The 17,772-nt window shown below is 42.6% G+C and overlaps 1 protein-coding gene across 4 annotated transcripts in view; it reads right to left on the reverse strand.

Annotated features, from left to right (window-relative positions):
- Nucleotides 1-5,056: 5,056 nt before the first annotated feature.
- ANAPC4 (anaphase promoting complex subunit 4) overlaps nt 5,057-17,772 on the reverse strand; it is a 30,978-nt gene continuing 18,262 nt past the window's right edge. For 2 of the 4 annotated variants that reach the window (XM_059674031.1, XM_059674022.1), the window contains 12 exons: nt 16,202-16,248; nt 15,075-15,131; nt 14,679-14,735; nt 12,746-12,839; nt 9,961-10,058; nt 9,385-9,446; nt 9,268-9,306; nt 9,068-9,169; nt 8,194-8,268; nt 7,183-7,356; nt 6,160-6,283; nt 5,057-5,410 (listed from right to left, as the gene is read on the reverse strand). In XM_059674031.1, the coding sequence (XP_059530014.1) occupies nt 5,183-5,410; nt 6,160-6,283; nt 7,183-7,356; nt 8,194-8,268; nt 9,068-9,169; nt 9,268-9,306; nt 9,385-9,446; nt 9,961-10,058; nt 12,746-12,839; nt 14,679-14,735; nt 15,075-15,131; nt 16,202-16,248 (1,157 nt within the window). In that variant the 3' untranslated portion in view covers nt 5,057-5,182. The remainder of the gene's footprint in view (nt 5,411-6,159; nt 6,284-7,182; nt 7,357-8,193; nt 8,269-9,067; nt 9,170-9,267; nt 9,307-9,384; nt 9,447-9,960; nt 10,059-12,745; nt 12,840-14,678; nt 14,736-15,074; nt 15,132-16,201; nt 16,249-17,772) is intronic. The other 2 variants (XM_059674040.1, XM_059674050.1) reach the window with 2 other exon arrangements.

The following is a 17,772-nucleotide window of genomic DNA, read 5'->3' on the forward strand; positions in this document are numbered from 1 at the left end:
AATTAGTATTTGACTAAGGAGGCAAGAGCATATAATGGAGTCTAGACAGTCTCTTCAATAAATGGTGTTGGGAAAATTGGACAGATACATGCAAAAAAATGAAACTAGACCACCAACTTACACCATACACAAAAATAAACTCAAAATGGATAAAGGTCTTAAATGTAAGATGGGAAGTCATAAAAAATCTTAGAAGAATACATAGGCAGCAAAATATCAGACATTTGTCATAGCAATATCTTTACCAATATAGCTCCTAGGACCATAGAAACTAAGGAGAAAATAAACAAATGGGACTACATCAAAATAAAAAGCTTTGCCATAGCCAGTTTGGCTCAATGGATAGAGTGTCAGCCTGCGGACCGAAAGCTCCCAGGTTCGATTCCAGTCAAAGGTGCGATCCCATTGATGTTTCTCTCTCTCTCTCCCTCTCCCTTCTTCTCTGAAAGCAATCCGATCTAATAAAAGAGAAAAATGGTAATTGGCGTACGACGATACCCTTTTCATTGGCTAATCAGGGCTATATGCAAATTAACTGCCAACTAAGATTGGCAGTTAACTGCCAACAAGATGGCGGTTAATTTGCATATGTAGGCACAATGCAGGGAGGCGAAAGGGAAAGCAGGAAGAAGCCCCCTGCCACTGACAGTGATCAGAAACCCAGGGGGGAGCTAAGAGCTGGGGGGCAGGGCAAAGGCGGCCCTGGGGCCGCCTTTGCCCTGCCCCCCAGCCATGATGGGAGAATCAGGTGCCTTTGCCGCCCTGGCCAGTGATAGCAGGAAGTAGGGGTGGAGCCAGCGATGGGAGCTGGGCACGGTCGAAGCTGGCAGTCCCGGGAGCTAGGGGTCCCTTGCCTGGGCCTAAAGCGGAGCCCACGATTGCGGGGCCGCTGCCACTGCGGGTCCCCGCTGCCCGGGCCGGACGCCTAGGCCAGAGGTGTTAGGCCTGGGCAGGGGCGGAGCCTGCAACCGCGGGGAGCTGGGGGTCCCCTGCCCAGGCCTGACACCTCTGCCGGAGGCCTCAGGCCTGGTCAAGGGGCCGAGCCGGTGATTGGTGATCAGAGAGTGATGAGGGTCAACTCCTCTGGCCGAGGCATCAGGCCTGGGTGGGGGGTGGAGCCGGGGATTGGGGGGATATGATGGTCCCCTTGCCCAGGCCTGAAGCCTGGGTCAGAGGTGTCAGGCTTGGGTGGGGAGTGGAGCAAGCGATCAGAGGGAGATGGGGGTCCCCTGCCCAGGCATGATTCCTGGGCCAGAGGCCTCAGGCCTGGGCGGGGGCCAGAGCCAGTGATCGGGGGGGAGATGGGGGTCCCCTGTCCAAGCCTGACACCTCTGGCAGAGGCGTCAGGCCTGGGCAAGGGGCCGATCAGGCGATCGGAGGGTGATGGGGGTCTATGCCTCTGGCCGAGGCATCAGGCCTGGGCTGGGGGCAGAACCAGTGATGGGGGGAAATGAGGGTCCCCTGCCCAGGCCTGACGCCTCTGTCAGAGGCGTCAGGCCTGGGCAAGGGGCCGATCCTGCGATTGGAGGGTGATGGGGGTCAACGCCTGAGGGCTCCCAGTATGTGAGAGGGGGCAGGCTGGGCTGAGGGACACTCCCCCCCCCCCCACACACACACCCAGTGCACGAATTTCGTGCACCAGGCCCCTAGTAAAATATATATTTAAAAAATAAAAATAATAAAAAAAAAAGCTTCTACACAGCAAAAGAAACCAAACAACAAGCAAGCCCACTGCATGGGAGAACGTATTTGCCAATGTTATATTCAATAAGGGTTTAATCTCCAAAATTTATAGGGAACTCATACAACTTAACAAAAGGAAAATAAACAATGCAATCAAAAAAATGGGTAAAGGACCTAAGTAGACACTTTTTGAAAGTGGACATACAGCAGGCCAAGAGACATATGAAAACATGCTCAAAGTCACTAATCATCCAAGAAATGCAAATCAAAATGATAGTGAGGTTCCATCTCACACCTGTCAGAATGGCTATCATCAACAAATCAACAAACAACAAGTGCTGGTGAGGATGCAGAGAAAAAGGAACCCTCCTGCACTGCTGGTGGGAATGCAGACTAGTGCAGCAAATATGGAGAACAATATGGAGTTTCCTCAAAAAATTAAAAATGGCCCTAACTGGTTTGGCTCAGTGGATAGAGCATCAGCCTGCGGACTGAAAGGTCCCAGGTTCGATTCCGGTCAAGGGCATGTATGTACCTTGGTTGCGGGCACATACCAAGTGCGGGGGGGGGGGGGGGGGTGCAGGAGGCAGCTGATACATGTTTCTCTCTCATCAATGTTTCTAACTTTCTATCCCTCTCCCTTCCTCTCTGTAAAAAAATCAATAAAATATATATATATTTTTTAATTAAATCTTTATTGTTCAGATTATTACATTTGTTCCTCTTTTTTCCCCCCCATAACTCCCCTCCTCCCAGTTCCCGCCCCACCCTCTGCCCTCACTCCCCACCCACTGTCCTCATCCATAGGTGCACGATTTTTGTCCAGTCTCTTCCCGAATCTCCCACACCCCTTTCCCCCCCAAGAATAGTCAGTCCATTCCCTTTCTATGTCCCTGATTCTATCATAATCACCAGTTTATTCTGTTCATCAGATTATTTATTCACTTGACTCTTAGATTCACTTGTTGATAGATGCATATTTGTTGTTCATAATTTGTATCTTTACCTTTTTCTTCCTCTTCCTCTTCTTAAAGGATACCTTTCAGCATTTCATATAATCCTGGTTTGGTGGTGATGAACTCCTTTAGCTTTTCCTTATCTGTGAAGCTCTTTATCTGACCTTCAATTCTGAATGATAGCTTTGCTGGATAAAGTAATCTTGGTTGTAGGTTCTTGGTATTCATCACTTTGAATATTTCTTGCCACTCCCTTCTGGCCTGCAAAGTTTCTGTTGAGAAATCAGCTGACAGTCGTATGGGTATTCCCTTGTAGGTAACTGAGTTTCTTTCTCTTGCTGTTTTTAAGATTCTCTCTTTATCTTTTGCTCTTGGCATTTTAATGATGATGTGTCTTGGTGTGGTCCTCTTTGGATTCCTTTTGTTTGGGGTTCTCCGCGCTTCTTGGACCTGTAAGTCCATTTCTTTCACCAGGTGGGGGAAGTTTTCTGTCATTATTTCTTCAAATAGGTTTTCAATATCTTGCTCTCTCTCATCTTCTGGCACCCCTATAATTCTGATGTTGGTATGCTTGAAGCTGTCCCAGAGGCTCCTTACACTATCCTCGCATTTTTGGATTCTTTTTTCATTTTGCTTTTCCAGTTGGGTGTTTTTTGCTTCCTCGCATTTCAAATCATTGACTTGATTCTTGCGCTCCTCTGGTCTGCTGTCAGGAGTCTGTATAATATTCGTTATTTCAGTCCGTGTATGCTTAATTTCTAGTTGGTTCCCCAATATAACATCGAGGGTCTCATTAGTTTTCTTGTAGATCTCATTAAGTTTATCGGCGGCTTCTAAACAGTTCTTGAGAGACCTTAAAAGTGTGGTTCTGAACTCTTTATCTTCCATTGACAATTTTGTCCTGTTTCTTTGTCTCCGCATTTTGTTATGCTTCCTTGGTGCACCCCCTAGTGGTCTTTGTTCGCAGTCTTATAGTTAAACCTTGATTGTTGTAGCTAATACCAGGGAGGGTTTGACCTCCAGGCCAAGTGGCTATGAGAATCAGCTGTGTCAGCAGTGAGAGAACTTCTGTCCTCTAGGGAGGTGCTAATCTAGCCTTTGCCTGAGGCTATCCGGCAAATGCCTCTGGGCAGGGCTTGGGCAGGGCGGGTCGCACAGGATCAACAGGGTGGGCCAGAGAGACCAGTTATGGCGACTCTCAGTCCTGTCCCCAGGGGCTCTGCCTCTCTGAGCCCCAGCACCTGCTGCAAAGCTTGGGGAGAAAGCTGCACTCGCTCTGACCGAAGCCAGACAGTCCCGCTTCTCCTCGCCTGTATCTGGAGCTCAGAGTCTGCGACTCCCTCCCGATTGAAAACAACAACTGCGCCCTCCGCCGCCAGCCCGCTCCGCGCACTCCGCACCTCAGAATTTGATTTCAGCACTGCGCCTCCTCTGAGTGTCCGTGTGCGTTTCTCTTTCCTCCTAGTTGTAGGACTTCCACTCAGCCAGCGTTCCTGTGGTTCTGGGTGATGTCCTTTCCGTCTTTTAGTTTCACTTTTGAAGTATTTGTTCAAAGCAGCAAACTCCGGCGTTAACCTATGCCGCCATCTTGGTTCTCCAATAAAATATATTTTTTTTTAAAAAAAATTAAAAATGGAATTCCCATTTGACCCAGTAACCCAGGAATATACCCCAAGAAAACAGAAACACCAATTAGAAAGGATATATGCACCCCTATGTTCATAGCAGCACAATTTAAATAGTTAAGATTTGGAAACAGCCTAAGTGCCCTTCAGCAGATGAGTGGATTAGAAAACTGTGGTACATCTACACAATGGAATACTACGCTGCTGTAAAAAAGAAGGAATTCTTACCATTTGCAACAGCATGGATGGATCTGGAGAGCATTATGCTACGTGAAATAAGCCAGTCAGAGAAAGATAAATATCACATGATCTCACTTATTTGTGGAATATAATGAACAACATAAACTGATGAATAAAAATAGATGCAGAGACATAGAACCATGGAACAGACCATCAAACCTCAGAGGGAAGGCAGGGGAGGATGGGAGGATGGGGGAGAGATCAACCAAAGGATTTGTATGCATGCATATAAGCCTAACCAATAAACACAGACAACAGGGGTGAGGGCATGTTCTGGGGAGTGGTAGTGGCCAGAGAGAAGTCAGTGGGGGGAAAAGGAGCCATATGTAATACTTTAAACAATTAAGAATTTAAATTAAAAAGAAAAAACTTCCAGTGAATGACTACTTAATTGTAATGTTTTCCTGATATAGGAATGATTTCCGATACCTACCTTTTTCTTAACAATTTGTTTTCTTTAAGCACTAGTTCAGCACACAGTAATATAAAGGAATTTCAGCAAAAAGAAAGTCTATCACAATGACTATACCACTAAGAGAAGATGAAGCGGAATGAGGATAAAAATTGCTGTTTATTTCTTTGTTACACAAAGACAATTAAAAGTGGTTCAAGACGTCTGAGCCCATCTCCTGTGTCCTTTCTGACACGATGAGAACATACGAAAAAATGGCACCAAGACTAGGAGTCCAGCTCTGGGTCCAGTTTCTCCACTTTGATGACTATCTCCGGCGCTGAAGCAGCAGCACCAGCTGGTTGGCTCTCTGCCTCTGACTCGGACAACACTTCTTCCTTGATTTTTACAGGCTTATTGCTGGCCTCCTCGTCGTCGTCTGAAGACTCATCCAGCTCCCATTCATCATCGATGTCCATTTCAAACACTCTCACATGACGGAGATTTGAGCTTAACTGAAGAAAAAAAAGGCCAAATACAGAATTTTAAAATGTATGGCTTAGCTAATTATGCATAAGGAATTAGAAATCAGGAGTTCAAAGAATGGTTTTATAGGAAAACTAGAGGCCCGGTGCACCACATTCATGCACTGGAGGGGGGTGGGAGGGAACGTCCCTCAGCCTGGCCTGCATCTTCTCGCAGTCCGGGACCCCCCAAGGGGAGCGGGCCTAAGCTGGCAGTCGGACATCCCCGGAGGGGTCTTTAGTGTTGCCATGGAGGTGGGAGAGGCTCCCACCACCGCCGCTGCACTTGCCAGCCATGAGCCTGGCTTCTGGCTGAGCGGTGCTCCCCCTGTGGGAGCGCACTGACCACCAGGGGCCAGTTCCAGCATTGAGCGTCTGCCCCCAGGTGGTCAGTGAGCATCATAGCGACCGGTCATTCCACCGTTTGGTTGATTTGCATATTAGGGTTTTATTATATAGGATTATTTTCCCATCAATGTTCAACAAAATCACTAAACTGAAGCTTTCATTTTGCACAAAAGAATCTCCACATGCAATAGTAACAATTCCATAATTAAAATCTAGACTTGTTACTGATTACTTAGTAAGCTTTCTCAGAACAAGAGAACTAAATAGCTAAGGTGACTAACAAGCTCATCATCAACAGAAGCAATTTATCACAAAAAGTTTGCCCTGAAAGGACCATATGGATCCAGTCGCTTCCTCCTGTAACTCTTAGTAAGCAATCTGCAAACACTTACCACACAGGACACCTTTCGAAAACCATTCCCAGCAACATACTGCGCTTTCATACTTTCCAGTAATCTCCAATGCTTCTCGAAATGCATGGTACGTGTAGGGATAGCACCACACTGTTCATCTAGCCTAGAGAGTGGGAAAAACAGACCCAGGAGTGAAAAGGGGATCACCTCCTGGTTTAATAGGGGGGGGTGGCAGGGTCAACCATGGGCTCAGTTTCTATCGATATTCCCATCTCCAAGATAATTTTACCAGACTTTGTATAAAAACACTGTGTGCTATATTCTACAAAAATACTATAATTACAAATAAGCAAAATATCTTCTAGGTAAGGTTTTTTATTCTCTTTCGAGGAAAATAAATAGACACATTTTTAAATTAGAGAAAGGATCTGCTTTCTTAAATCTCAGCCAGCCAAAGCCATCTCTTGAAAATGGCCATGTCCTCTCCATGTGGCTACTGAGGCCCTACGTCAGGAAGGGAAACACTGAAGGCAATCTAGGGTAACTAATTCTACTATAAAGTGGGATTAACGCTGCTCCTTAAGAAAGAACTCACAGTGCCAGACCGGTTTGGCTCAGTGGATAGAGCGTCAGCCTGCGGACTCAAGGGTCCGGGGTTCGATTCCGGTCAAGGGCATGTACCTTAGTTGTGGGCACATCCCCTGTGGGGGGCGTGCAGGAGGCGGCTGATCGATGTTTCTAACTCTCTACCCCTCTCCCTTCCTCTCTGTAGAAAATCAATAAAACATATTTTAAAAAAAAGAAAGAACTTACAGAAGTCCCATTCTCTACCCCAAACAACACCCAACCTTGTTCCAGCACATACCTACTGATTTACTAGTAAAGCAAAGGAACAGAAGAGCTGTTAAAGCCAGTATTTTTAAAATAAAAAATATGACTGACTGTATGATTATCCCTGGTTAACTGTTATCTAGCATACATAAAGAACTGGAATATATGACATACATTAAAAACATTGTAACCGTTATATCAGAAAGAGGAACTTACTGATGAGTTAGTTACCTTGTAGAGTAATTCCCAGTGAACTGAAATTCTGCAGAATCTTCACAGTTATACACTGAAGACAATGGCAACTGGACCAAGAGTCTGTCTCTTCCTTCACGTCCTACAGTGTCCTTAAGAACCACCGTCACAGTTTCATCATCATAAAACTGTGCATCTAGACAACTGTAGGTGCTAGAAGTGAAATACGTTTTGTTACCTGAAAGATGATCATAACTACAGAGACAATACTGGATGCATAACATACTCGTACCAAGCAAAAAAAACCTGACAATAAAAAAAGTCAAGCGACATTCTATACAATAACACTTGAAATATATCATTAGTTTGCACTAAAAACACACTTACTTATATTCGGATTATTCACAAAAATAACTAAGCCCTAAAAATAAGTAATCGTGAAAAAATAAAAATCTATAAGGTTGGTTCACAGTTTCAATGGTCAGGCCTTAAGCCTGTGGAAATTCCATGAATGATTCCTTATATGTATTTTGAGTTAACCACACTGAAAGTAAAAACAGAATTTACATGTGAAGACACAATAACCTCAAAGGCGTTATCGTAAGATGCTTTTAAGTGAGGAGCGAGAAAAAGATCGGCCTCTGCGTAGTGTCAGTTCTGTCCTCCGCAAAGCCGCAGGGAAGACTTAGGTGCTGTTGCCCTTTTGTACCCTAAGAAAATCCCACCGCACGAAGAATAATGTTGGTCGTAACAAGAACCTCAGCCAGGTGCCCCTGCACCACATTACTTTCTTACTAACAGACAGGGAACTAGCTGAGAGGTACTAATTACAGGAAACCGCTACATAAATTCCCGCTGCAGCGTGGTAAGGTTCCAGGGAACCCTCTCTGCCAAGTATACAGTATGTGGCAATCCCTCCCTTGTGTTGCAAGCAAGGAAGGCCTTGTAGGTATATATCACTTAACTGAGTCTAACTATATTCCTATAATTCACAGGACAAAACATATACATACATATTTATATACCATCCAAACAGAATTCAAGATTTACCTTCTCCTCACTTTCTCAGTTGTGGCATATGTGAAGCTCCCAAATTTAATAGCAATTAGTCCATTGCTTACAGATCTTGAAGAAAGAAGAGGGGGGAAAGAGAGACTTTGTGGAACAACCCGGATAGCCAATAATCTAAACGCTTGAAAGAACATGATTATCAGTGTTAGTGTATCTACCTAAACCCCAAATCCCAGACCCAAATCCCATTATGCTCACTCTAGAACACTAATAACTTAAACACCTAGAGAGGTACACCCAACATCAACATTACAACTTGATTTACAACCTTAGGGTCACCAAAGCAGCTGGATACCTTACAGAATTAAGGACATCTGGAACAACCAAATGATTTCACACCGTGGTCTCACAATATGTCCTGGAAATTCAGGTTTAAACCCATTTCAGATACTAACGGCATCCTGAGTCTGATCTACCTTTCAGAACTTTCCCTGTGGCTTCTCAAAAGTAGTGTCTGTGGGTGAGGCCTCTTGTTGAATGAAAGGCATCCTTAACCTCAGGTAAAGGCCTTCCTATAAGGAACCCAAAGTACAGTTCTGAACTCCTACAGGTTCATGAGATGTAATCCCGAGTGTTCTGCTCTTGCTTTTTCCTAAGCCTAAAAACCATCCTCCATGTAACTGCTAGACACCAATACAAAATCAGACACTCTGGAATCAGAAGGGATCATATAGCCTCCTCATCTGGCACCATCGTCTATCTAGTGACATGAAAACTGAGACTGAGAACAGCTCACGGACAAGTCATAAGGCAGGTTAAGCAAAACCTGAAATGTAGGGAAGAGGAGCTGTATGTTTTATGATTAAGAATAAAATCTTATCTCTTCTGATTCAAACTTCAGATGAACACTTACTGGGAAATATCAGTATGTCTCCTTAAGATGCACATTTTATAAACTGAATCTTCTAAAATAGTAAAAAGAAGATAATGTAGATTTGAAGTCTTATTATTCCACCTAAGGGAAAAAAAATTAATGTCAAACACGCTATGCAGTTTTCAATGCACAGAACAAAACTATACTGTTCACATGATAGGGAAGAAACACACACTTACAGAAAAGGGAATTTGAACAATCTACGTGTAGAGTCCTCACTAAAACAAAAGGGAAAAAATTAATAAAATTTTAAATTGGCTGCTGAATTATACCACCCAAAAGGCAAATAGAATTACCTTCTAGTATCTTTATATAATGGGATACAGATTGCTTGATTCATTGATTTTCCAATTACATCCTAAATAAAATAAAATTTAAAATATCATTAGAGCAGAAAAACACTGTACAGAAAGTGAATGACCAGCATTGGTTAAGTCTAGTAAAACGATCATCTATATCATCAAACCTTTTACACAAGAAACTTTAATGACAGTCATGACAGTAAGGGAAAGAGAGAGACAATTCTGAGCTGGAAAGCGCCTTGGAGATAAGCACGTACCCCCCTGAGAACCACCCCTGTAGTCTCATAGCATTAATCACCCACCCTTCGGTAGTAAACAAGAGACACAACAGCTCCGTAACTAAGAACGTTTATACCAAATACTAAAGATGCCAACGCTTTCATCTTTTTGTCTTTAATGTGTGTAAGAAACTCTAAGAGGAAATATTAGGGGGAACCATATAAACCTGCCAGCTTTGTTAGTCAAACGCATTTTCTATGGTTCACCTTAATAACTATGATCATTAACATAAATGAGCCACACACTATAGATGTTCTTGCTCCTACACAAAGGCATGCATTTCGAACTTACTGCTGGCTTTTGCAAACATTGATCAATAATGTTCTCCATCCGCCTTTTCACAAAATGCAATGATTTTCGAGGATAATAGGGAAACAGCAAAGGGCTTTCTGGTTTCAAAGAAAAACAGAAACAAACAAAGCTATAGTCGACCAGATGATTAGAAGGAAATATCTGTCATTAGAGCCAGCCCACACCGCTTAGGTGAGGGTGGGATTCTCCCTGGACACTTCGTCACCCCTTCACACCACCTCACTAAAAACACCCCTGCCTTCTGTCACCCCTGCTGACCGCCCACTGGATACAACCACACTGACTACAAGCTGAGTCCGAGCAGCCTGTTACTCCACATGCTATTTTCCCCACCGAAATCCAACAGGGCGTTTCTGTTGGCTGTAAGAAGAAAGGGGAGATTTGGGAACCATAAGACATATAATGAAACACAGTTCATTCTTCTCTCTTCTTAGCCACAGTGGTGTGACAACAGCAGTCTGGTGCTGTTTTGGAAGATTGTGATACTAAAAACAGACACAGGAGACAAGAAACCAGTGCAATGAAAATAAGCTCTTTACTTGTAAAAAGGCTACTTTTTCAGTAGAAAGTAATTTCTAATTTAGCATTTACTGACACCAACTATGCTAGGTTCTTTTTATAGCAGTTTTTTTAAAAAAATATATTTTACTAGAGGACTGTTGCACGAAAAAATTTGTGCAATAGGCCTGGGTCCTGGGTGCCAGAGGAAAACCGGTGCCGCCTTCACAGCCCTCGCTGCTCTGGCCAGAGCCGCCTTCAGTCTTCGCTCCACCGCTTCGTGCCTACATATGCAAATTAACTGCCATCTTTGTTGGTGGTTAATTTGCATATCTCCCTGATTAGCCAATGGGAGGTGTAGCGAAGGTACGGTCAATTTCAATCATTGTCTATTATTAGATAGGATTGGATTTTTACAGAGAGGAAAGGAGAGGGATAGAAAGCTAGAAACATCGATCAGCTGCCTCCTGCACACCTTCTTACTGGGGATGTGCCCGCAACCAAGGTACATGCCCCCAACTGAAATTGAACCCAGGACCCTTCAGTCTGCAGGCCAACACTCTATCCACTGAGCCAAACCGGTCAGGGCTATAACCGCTTACAATACTTGTACAAAGAAAGCATCATATTCTCCATTTTACGGATTACAAAAAAAGGCCAAGCCTTGGTCAGAAGTTTGGGACTTTCAGCCCCAACCCCCAACATCTGGGAAGGGAAGAGAAGGTGGAGTTAAGTTCAATCACCAGTGGTCAATGCCTTCATCAGCCATGGCTTCATAATGAAAATTCCGTAAGACCCCTCCACAACAGAGCTCGGAGGGCCTCGAGGAGGTGAGCACCTTGAGGTTCTGGGAGGTGGTGCACTGGGAGAGGGCTCCGTGCCCCCTGCCAATTCCACGCCCTGTGCATCATTTCTAGTTGGTTGTTCCTTTATAATAAACCAGTGATCATGGTCTTTCTCTGAATTTTGTGGACCATTTTAGCAAATTATCAAACTTGAAGAAGGGGAGTTCTGGGAACCCGCAACTTTGTCGCCAAGTGGGACAGAAACATGGATCACCTGGGGTCCCCACACTTGCGAGTGAAGTCAGAAGTGGGGCCAGCCTGTGGGGCTGAGCCTCTAAACGGCGGCGCCCGGTGCTAACTCACGTAGCTGGTGTCAGGATTAAATTGTAGGACACACACTCGGTGTCGCAACTGGTCTCATGAAGAAAAAACCCTCTAATTTTGGTGTCAGATGTGCTTTGTCAGTTGTGAGTATGCAAAACAGAATTTATTCTTGGATTATTTTATTAATTATTGTATTATTTTCCACACGAACAACTGAAAACCTACTTTTGCCCCATCCAGTATTTGTTGCCCTGAAAAAGAATGGACTCCCAGGGTTAAAACACAAGAGCAATAAGCAAAGTTCTGGGCCTCAGAGAATTCCTCCCGCTTCCTGCTCTCCCTGCCTCCCTCCCTCAGTCACTCATTTGGATAAGCAGCAACCAGATCCGAGTGGCAGAGATTACATCCGAGTCCAGTTAAAAACTCGGCTCTAGTTAGCGGGATCCTAGCTCCATCACTTACTGACTTGTATGAGCTTGGGCCTTCTCTAGCCTCGTTTCCTCATTAGTAAAATGAGGATAACAGGACCTTCCCACAGGTTCTTCTCAGGACTGAAGGAGATAATACATGTAAGGATCTAGGAAATAGCTAACCTGGTCAGATTACTCTTTCAGAAAGCAAAGAACACTTTAAAAATATTCTCATCTAAAATGGTGATCTTCGGACGTATAGGATGGCTGCTGTTTTGTGTTGCATCCCTGATAATGCTGGGTAGGAAAGGTTTTACCACACCAACATTTTAAGATCCTAGAAAATGGAAGGCATAACAAGGAAACAGGAAAGCTGCAACCTCAGGAGAACACAAGGATGCGTCCGCTTTTAGGAGTCAACAAACTGGCACCGGCCAAGCGGACTCCTCTGACTAGCAGGCTCTTTAGTCTTCTTCGCAATATCCTATTTTTTATAAGATGCCACACAGACAACATCATACTTCAGAATAAGCAATCTTACTACAGTGCAGTTAACAGTGTTTTTGATCATGGTAATATCATACACTTTGTTTTTTTACTGTTTCTCTAATCAAATAAAATGGACACAGAAGATAAATCCAAAGAACTTAGGTAAGTACTCAGCAAGGGTTCAACAAAACCATGAGTGGGTGCACTGGTCTCAAATAAGAAACGCACTGGCCAACACCTCCTGGGCCCATGCAATACCTTTCAGGTGGCTGCTGTTCTGAAGGAAGTCATACCACTGGTTTCCTTCTGTGTTAGGGGGTGACACCAGGTCATCATCTTCATCTTTTAAATACTACAAACACAGAATTTAAAATCAGGCTTCAAACTGTTTACATTTAACATTCTTCTACGTAATAAGTTAGTCTGTTTTACTGCCAAGTCCTCTTGGAAAGTGCCCTGCTGTTATTCTAAGGGAGGTGATCAAAATTTGCTAAATACCAAGCAACTAAAGAAACTGCTAACGACTAAAAGATCAGAATGCTGTAAACGTACAGGCCGTAAATTGAATTTAAATTCTGAGTTCTATTTTCATGAAGCATATTTTAAGCTTATACATGTAAGTCTATAAATTAATTTGAAAAAAGTATCAACTGTCAATCTACTCTGGCAGTAGTTCTCAACCTGTGGCCACGGACGCTTTCAGGGACTCGTGAGGTCGGTACTGTTCTTACAGTGATGCCATGCTGTTGTGTGCCCTTTCGCTGGAATGACACTTGCACTGATGGTCAAAAGCACGGGTGGGAAAATCCCCGGCATCGTCATCAAGCGTCGAGCAGTAGCACCAAACCTTCCTAGCCGCCACTGTCTTCCTCTTTGCCACACACCCCCAGTTTCACCATCTCTGATGCAGCTATTGATTTCATTAACACTCAACCGTGGAGTACAGGTCTCTTTAATGTCCTGTGTGACAGCACCAGGAAGCATCCGTAAGGCACTTCTACTTTTGCACACCAACAGGGAGAGCACTGGACAGCACAGCTGTGACGTAGCCAGGCACTTTTTTGCTGTTAATGGAATTCCAGTTTTTTATGAGAGAATGACTGGCAAAAAACGATTATCCATTCTTGGGTACTTGGCAGATATATTTTCTTGAAAATAAAGTAAGTGAGGCTGTCACTTTACACAAAACAACTTGCCAGTATTGGTTGCCAATGATGATATTTAAACATTTATGCCAAAACTAAAGTTCTGAAAATTCTGTATCTGTCACTGTGTAATTGACAGCTTCACGGGACTTAAAGACGGATGAGACCGGTGGTGACAGTATGAAACCCGACTCTGGGATTCTGTATGAAGAGAGGTGTCGGCATATGGAAGATGTGCAGATCTCAGTGAACCGGTATTTTCCTAGTGGCAATACATGACATTACAAAATCACGTCTGGGGGGCAGACCCATTCAAAGTGCCAGGCAGGTGAATGGATCTGTAGTGCATTAGAGAACGAAAAGTCCACTGATGCAATTTAGATTCCACACTGTGATTCCACGTTGAAACTAACCTTTAATATACCATCACTTGTCAGGATCTGGTGCAGTATCAGAGAATACCCACAATTATCTAAATCGCTACTAACATACTTCTCCCTTTCCAAACACACACCTGTACGAAGCCAGATATTCTTTATATAATTAACCAAAACAACGTATCACAGCAGATTAAATGCAGAAGCAGATATGATAATCCAGCTGTCTTCTATTAAGCCAGACATCAGACTTGTAGAATAATAAAACAATGCCGCTATCTACTAAGTTATAGTTTCTAAATGATAGTTGTTTTTCATTGAAATTATTTAAATTAACATGTAATGGAACTGTTATTTTTTAATGAATCAAGAAATATTTTATTGTTTCATTTCTAATTCCTAATAATATCTACCATTGATAGATACGCCCCACAAAAAAGCTATTTAGGGTCCTCAATAATTTTAAGAATATAAAAGGATTCTGAGACCAAAAAGTTTAAAAACTGCTCCTCTTTAGTTATTCCACTAAAAGGGCAGGGCTACTCTATAACTGGCCTTATATTACTTTCCATAAACTCTGGGTAATAAAGACTAACACTGCTAATGTTTTAAAATTAGTTTTTAAAAATTAAAAAAAAACAAACACTAAATTAAATGCAAAGTCCATACCTGACCAACTTTTTCAACATTAAAGTATTTTCCTTTTCGATTATAAAGGTCTGGAGCCTAGAAAGGATAAGTATGGTTTAATTAATAAATCAACTCTCTCACCCACACACACACACAATCTTATATTTAAGCCAAAAACTTTGTTAAGAGAGCTGTTAGTGGCAGTTACTCTTTTCTTTCATGGACTGTAAGACACACAATCAAACAAAAGTTCAACTTACAGGCTATATGTGAAATAAATAAACACTGCCATTAATTAGCTCAACCTTTTTAAAAGCGTAACTGCTAAGGACCTTCAATTAAACTGGATTGAATTTGACCACTTCTTACCATTACCCAGCTCTATTGCAATTATTAAGAAGAAAAACCAGCATTACAGAAATAACAATTTCCTACCTCATTGAAATGTTCAGTAAGAAATTCAGCAACAAAGGTGATATCTTTTTGAGTCATCTATCAAAAACAAAAAGAAAACAAATCAAGATAAAAGAAAGCTTCCCAATAAAGAAATATCATTTAATGATAAATGTGACTTTTTTTACTATCTCCTAAAAGCCATAAGACAAATAAACAAAGTTCCATTGAGGAAATATCAATAGAAGCCCAGATTACGTAACTCTGAACATATGAAATCCCCAGGTTCCGAGAAGCCTGTAATTAAACCCTTAAGCCCATTTTCCAATCAGAGACTCCAACAGCCAGAGACATTCTCATGGCCAAGGTTGCTTATTGTGCGAGGCCTGTGCTGGGCCCAGTGCAGTCCCTCCTGTGGGGGTGGGGACGGTAAGCCCAGGTAATTCACCTCCGCCCGAGCTAAGGGCTGCACTCCTCAGCACTGCGTGCTCCGCGCTGGCCTCTGCTTCTCGCAATGTCCCTTCCTTCACCTCTCCCAGGTCCTTCAGCCCTCAAAAAGCACACATCTAGGTCCCCCAACAATGAACATGTTTTATCTCCCAACATAAAGGTAAGAGTGATGTCTTAGAAGAGCTAACTGTGAACTTTCCTGGATGACAAGTCCAGGCACCCACAGCACAGAAGATCTACTCTGTGTTAAGCTGCAACCCTTACCTACTTATTCCACCGAGGCTAATTTTACTGCTCTCTGTTTTTTCAGGCTCAAAATTACCTATTCAGATTGGACAGTTTGGGCAGGGGTGAGGATGAGTGAGCTGCACTTTTGGGAACTTTGACCTAATCTGTAAGATCTTCCTGGAAAGAGACCTCACTGCTATTTGTCACAATCCTGATAGTCGAAAGAAAATAAATATGAATATCTAAGTACCAGATTTCCCAGGAAAATAAAAATGTACTTAAGATTTAAGAATGTTAAATCTCCTAAGATTAGCCATAATAAAGGTACTTTGTGAGATAAAAAACAAAGGCTTACTAAGATTTGCCTCAAGTCTACAGCCTGACAGCCTATTAACTAATAACTGTATAATAAGAATACCAAGACAACTAGCAAAGCTGAGCTCCACCAGGGCATAAATAGCACATTAGAGAAATATACTGTTATATACTACCTTATTCAGCTCGGGAATCACATGGTCTTCTGTCATTCTCAACATTGCTGAAAATATAAATTTAAAAACTACCTTTAAAGAAAAACTACAAACATAATTTTAATTATAGATGCTTTTCCAAGACTAATGTGTTTCACTGGACCAAATTTTCAATTTTCAACATCCTCTTTTCACCAAGAAAAACTTACTTTCTTCTAAAAACTACAGGAAGGATAAAGGGGGTCAAATATGGTGAAGGAAGACTTTATGCTGCCTGTGCTTTGGCAGTATTTGAATGACCTCCTTGTGTTTGGTCAGGAAAAGGCATGTTGGACATGCTTCTGCAAACCTAGATTATTTTAAAACTATTTTTAATATAAACTTCTAAATTATTGGTAAAGCCAGCCATACTCTAGTTCTACTCATTCATTCATTTGTCCTTCCCAAAATTATTTATTGAGTGTAGCACAGGTGCTGGGAACACCACGAATAAAAGAAGTCCCTGCTTTCGCTAGAGTGACATTTTACACAAGAGCAAGCCGAGGTTACAGAGCTAAGGTGGCAGAGCCAGATTCCCATGAGGCCCCAGTGCCCAAACCAGTGTGCTTCCCCCTGCGTCCTGCTCTAACGAGGCCTGACCGGCAATTCACTCCTCTTCTAATCCCGCTTCTTGTTACCATAGAGACATGCAGTAAGAATGTAAGCTGCCGCCCTCACCCGCTTGGCTCAGTGGATAGAGCATCAGCCTGCGGACCGATGGGTCCCAGGTTCGATTCCGGCCAAGGGCACATGCCTGGGTTGAGGGCTCGATCCCCAGTAGGGGGTGTGCAGGAGGCAGCCGATCAATGATTCTCTCTCATCATTGATGTTTCTATCTCTCTCTCCTTCTCCCTTCCTCTCTGAAATCAATACATTAAATATATTTTTTAAATATACTTAAAAAAAAAGCATGTAAGCTGCCTAAATTACTCCAAAAATTATAAGTAATAACAAAGTCCTACTTCCGTAAAAGAAAGTTATTTCTAAGTTTTCTGTAATTCATTCTAATTAACGACTCTGATCAAATAACAGGCTGGCCTGAGAAACACTCTGGCTCCCCATCCTGGTTAGCGTTGGTATGATTTTGAGAAAAATATAAGAATTATAAATGTCAACATCTGCAGACCGCATTATTTTATCAAAAGCAATTATATTAGGCTGACAAGTACGAAGTTTGTTTTCAAATATCAGAATTGAAGGTTTGCACAGTTGTTAACAAATAGGGGATAAATTCTATTTATAACTAAATTTTGCCTATGTTGGAAGAAAATGTATGCTGGATTACTTCAAAGGTTTTAAGAAGAGGTCACAAAAATAACAGTACAAATGGGCCTCAATAAAATATGCACACGCTGTAAAGTGAACATTAAAATTTTTAATATCAATAAGTATGTTAATTACCTACAAAGACAAAGATCGTGTAGAGATTAAAAAAAAAAAATAGGCCACAAGTGTCCACATTCTATTTAGCTACAGCATCACTGTCCAATGGAAGTGACGACGGAAATGTTCTAGTTTGTGCTGGCCAACACGGCAGCCCCTAACCATGTGGC

Source organism: Myotis daubentonii, chromosome 1 (genome assembly GCF_963259705.1).
Source record: "Myotis daubentonii chromosome 1, mMyoDau2.1, whole genome shotgun sequence".
Classification (NCBI taxonomy): Eukaryota; Metazoa; Chordata; class Mammalia; order Chiroptera; family Vespertilionidae; genus Myotis; species Myotis daubentonii.